This window comes from Merops nubicus, unplaced genomic scaffold, assembly GCF_000691845.1.
Source record: "Merops nubicus isolate BGI_N331 unplaced genomic scaffold, ASM69184v1 scaffold3658, whole genome shotgun sequence".
In the NCBI taxonomy this organism is placed as follows: domain Eukaryota; kingdom Metazoa; phylum Chordata; class Aves; order Coraciiformes; family Meropidae; genus Merops; species Merops nubicus.
In genome coordinates this window covers 22,312-24,728 of record NW_008624987.1, presented here as the reverse complement: position 1 = coordinate 24,728, position 2,417 = coordinate 22,312, and the positions used below count along the sequence as shown (strand labels likewise).

General features: G+C 57.0%; 1 protein-coding gene across 1 annotated transcript in view; it reads right to left on the bottom strand.

Annotated features, from left to right (window-relative positions):
* LOC103777946 (carboxypeptidase A1-like) overlaps nt 1–2,417 on the bottom strand; it is a 5,581-nt gene that overhangs the window by 2,241 nt on the left and 923 nt on the right. The window contains exons 2-3 of the mRNA XM_008945512.1: nt 786–920; nt 530–628 (exon numbers count right to left, since the gene is read on the bottom strand). Of these exons, the coding sequence (XP_008943760.1) occupies nt 530–628; nt 786–920 (234 nt within the window). The remainder of the gene's footprint in view (nt 1–529; nt 629–785; nt 921–2,417) is intronic.

Below are 2,417 nucleotides of genomic sequence, written 5' to 3'. Positions count from 1 at the left end.
GGGCTGCCCCAGCCCAACTCTCTCCTGCTGGGCTCCCAGCAGAGGGGTTCCTGCCCTTGCACCTTTTCTCCTCTGGACCTGCTCCAGCAGGTCCACGTGTTTCTTGCAGTGGGTGCCCCCCAGGGCTTCCCTGGAGAGGACCAGGTGCTCAGAGCTCTGCTGAGCAGGGAGATTCACATTGCAAAGGCTTTTGCAAAAGCAGAATGAATGGGGATGGGTGAAACCCTCTGAGATCCTCCAGCACCATCACAGTTTCCACCAGCCACCCACTGGGCTCCAAACACAGGATTTGACACTAAAAATGAAGCTGAAGATGTCTTCTAGTCAGGTGGGGAGGTGCCAGGAGAGGCCACGCTGCACGTGGAGGGATACCTGGTCTCTCAGCTCAGCTAAAACCTCCACCCAAGGAGGAGAGACATGTCCCAGGGGTCTTGCTGTCACCACAAACACCAATGCATGGATGCAACCATGGCACGGGCTGAGCATGACCCCAGGAGTATGCAGTGAATGTTCTGCAGAGCAGAAGTACCTCGTCTATTGTGTGGTAGGAGGCAAAATCAAACGTGCTGATGCTCCTCTCGACCCTCCTAGACTTCTCCATGGTCTTCTTTTCCTCATCCAATAGTTCCTTTTGAAGGGGGGGTGGAGGAAAAACCAGAACAACCATCAGACAGGCTGGAAGGAGCAGGTGATTGTGTTTTTCTTCCATCCTCTCATGGATTCCACCTTTTTGGACCTTCTCTTGGGATTGAACTGCAGGAGCTGATCCCTGCCACAGCCCTCACCTGCAGGTCCTCGATCATGATGCTGTAGGAGATGTTATTGGACTCCAGGAAGGTTTTGACAGGCTGGAGGCTGGGGAAGGGCACCCGCAGGTCGACCAGGCGGCCTGGGCTGGTGGGGTGACGCCAGAAGTCAAGCTGGTGTGGAGAAGAGGAGAGAGCTCAACCCCACCCCGTGCCACAGCTCATACACCGAGCTCCCCACACCGAAAGGCATCTCAGGAGGATCTCTACCCAAGGATTTTAAATGGACTTAGGACAGGTGCTGGGACACGTGTGGGTGCCAGGGTGGGACAAGGTCCCCTCGCCTCACTCACTGGATCTTCTACAGAAACGTTCCAGCCCAAGTCACTTTGCTGGCTGCCAACTCCCCTTTGAAGGATGAGGTTTTGTGGTTTGAGAGGACACGATGAGACACCTCGTGTGCTGGTGTTGAGCTTTAATTGCACAGACCTAGCTCCTTGCATTGGCTGTGTGGTGGAGATGCTGAAATTGTTCACCAGGATTCATCCCCCTACCCCCAAAGTGACCATAGAAAATGCAGCAAGGGCAGAGGCACGTTGGTATTCAAGCCAAAAAAAATGCAACAACATTTTAGACCTGAGTGCTCAGCCTGGGTACAGTGATGGTGCCGTGGCCGAGGTGTTCCAGCCTCATCTGAAATTGAGAGCTGAGCTCACAGTGCCCCAAGCTAAATCTTATCATAGAGTCAGAGAATGGGTTGGGTGGGAAGGGAACTTTCAAATCCATCCAGTCCAACCCCCTGCAGGGAGCAGGGACAGCCCCAACTAGAGCAGGTTGCTCAGAGCCCCGGCCAACCTCCCCTGGGATGGTGCCAGGGATGGGGCAGTGACCACCTCTCTGGGCAGCCTGGGACAGGGGCTCAACACCCTCAGATTCCAAAATTTCTTCCTTCTCTCTAGTCTAAATCTCCTTCTTTGAGTTTCAAACCATCCCCCCTTGTCCTGTCCCAACAGTCCCTGCTCAAAAGTCCGCCCCAGGTTTCTGGCAGTCCTGGCAGCCCCCAGCAGGTCTCCCCAGCTGGAGCCTTCTCCTCTCAGCTGCCCCAGCCCAACTCTCTCCTGCTGGGCTCCCAGCAGAGGGGTTCCCCCCTCGGGGCATTGCTGGGGCTCCTCTGGCCCCGCTCCCGCAGCTCCCTGGCTCTGCTGTGCTGAGGACTCCAGAGCTGCCCCAGCACTGCAGGGGGGTCTCCCAGAGCTGGCAGAGGGGCAGGATCCCCTCCCTGCCCTGCTGCCCACGCTGCTGGGGGGGCAGCCCAGGCTGGGGGGGCTCCTGCCCAGCTCCTCCCCCCCAGCACCCCCAAGATATTACGGTTATAAATTCTATCTACCGAAAATAAGACAAAGAATTGGATGGAAGGGAAAAGGCTGTCCCCAGGGTCTGCTAACAGCAGGGGATGCGCAGAGGGGCAGGATCCCCTCCCTGCCCTGCTGCCCACGCTGCTGGGGGGGCAGCCCAGGCTGGGGGGGCTCCTGCCCAGCTCCTCCCCCCCAGCACCCCCAAGATATTACGGTTATAAATTCTATCTACCGAAAATAAGACAAAGAATTGGATGGAAGGGAAAAGGCTGTCCCCAGGGTCTGCTAACAGCAGGGGATGCTTGTGGCCCCCGCC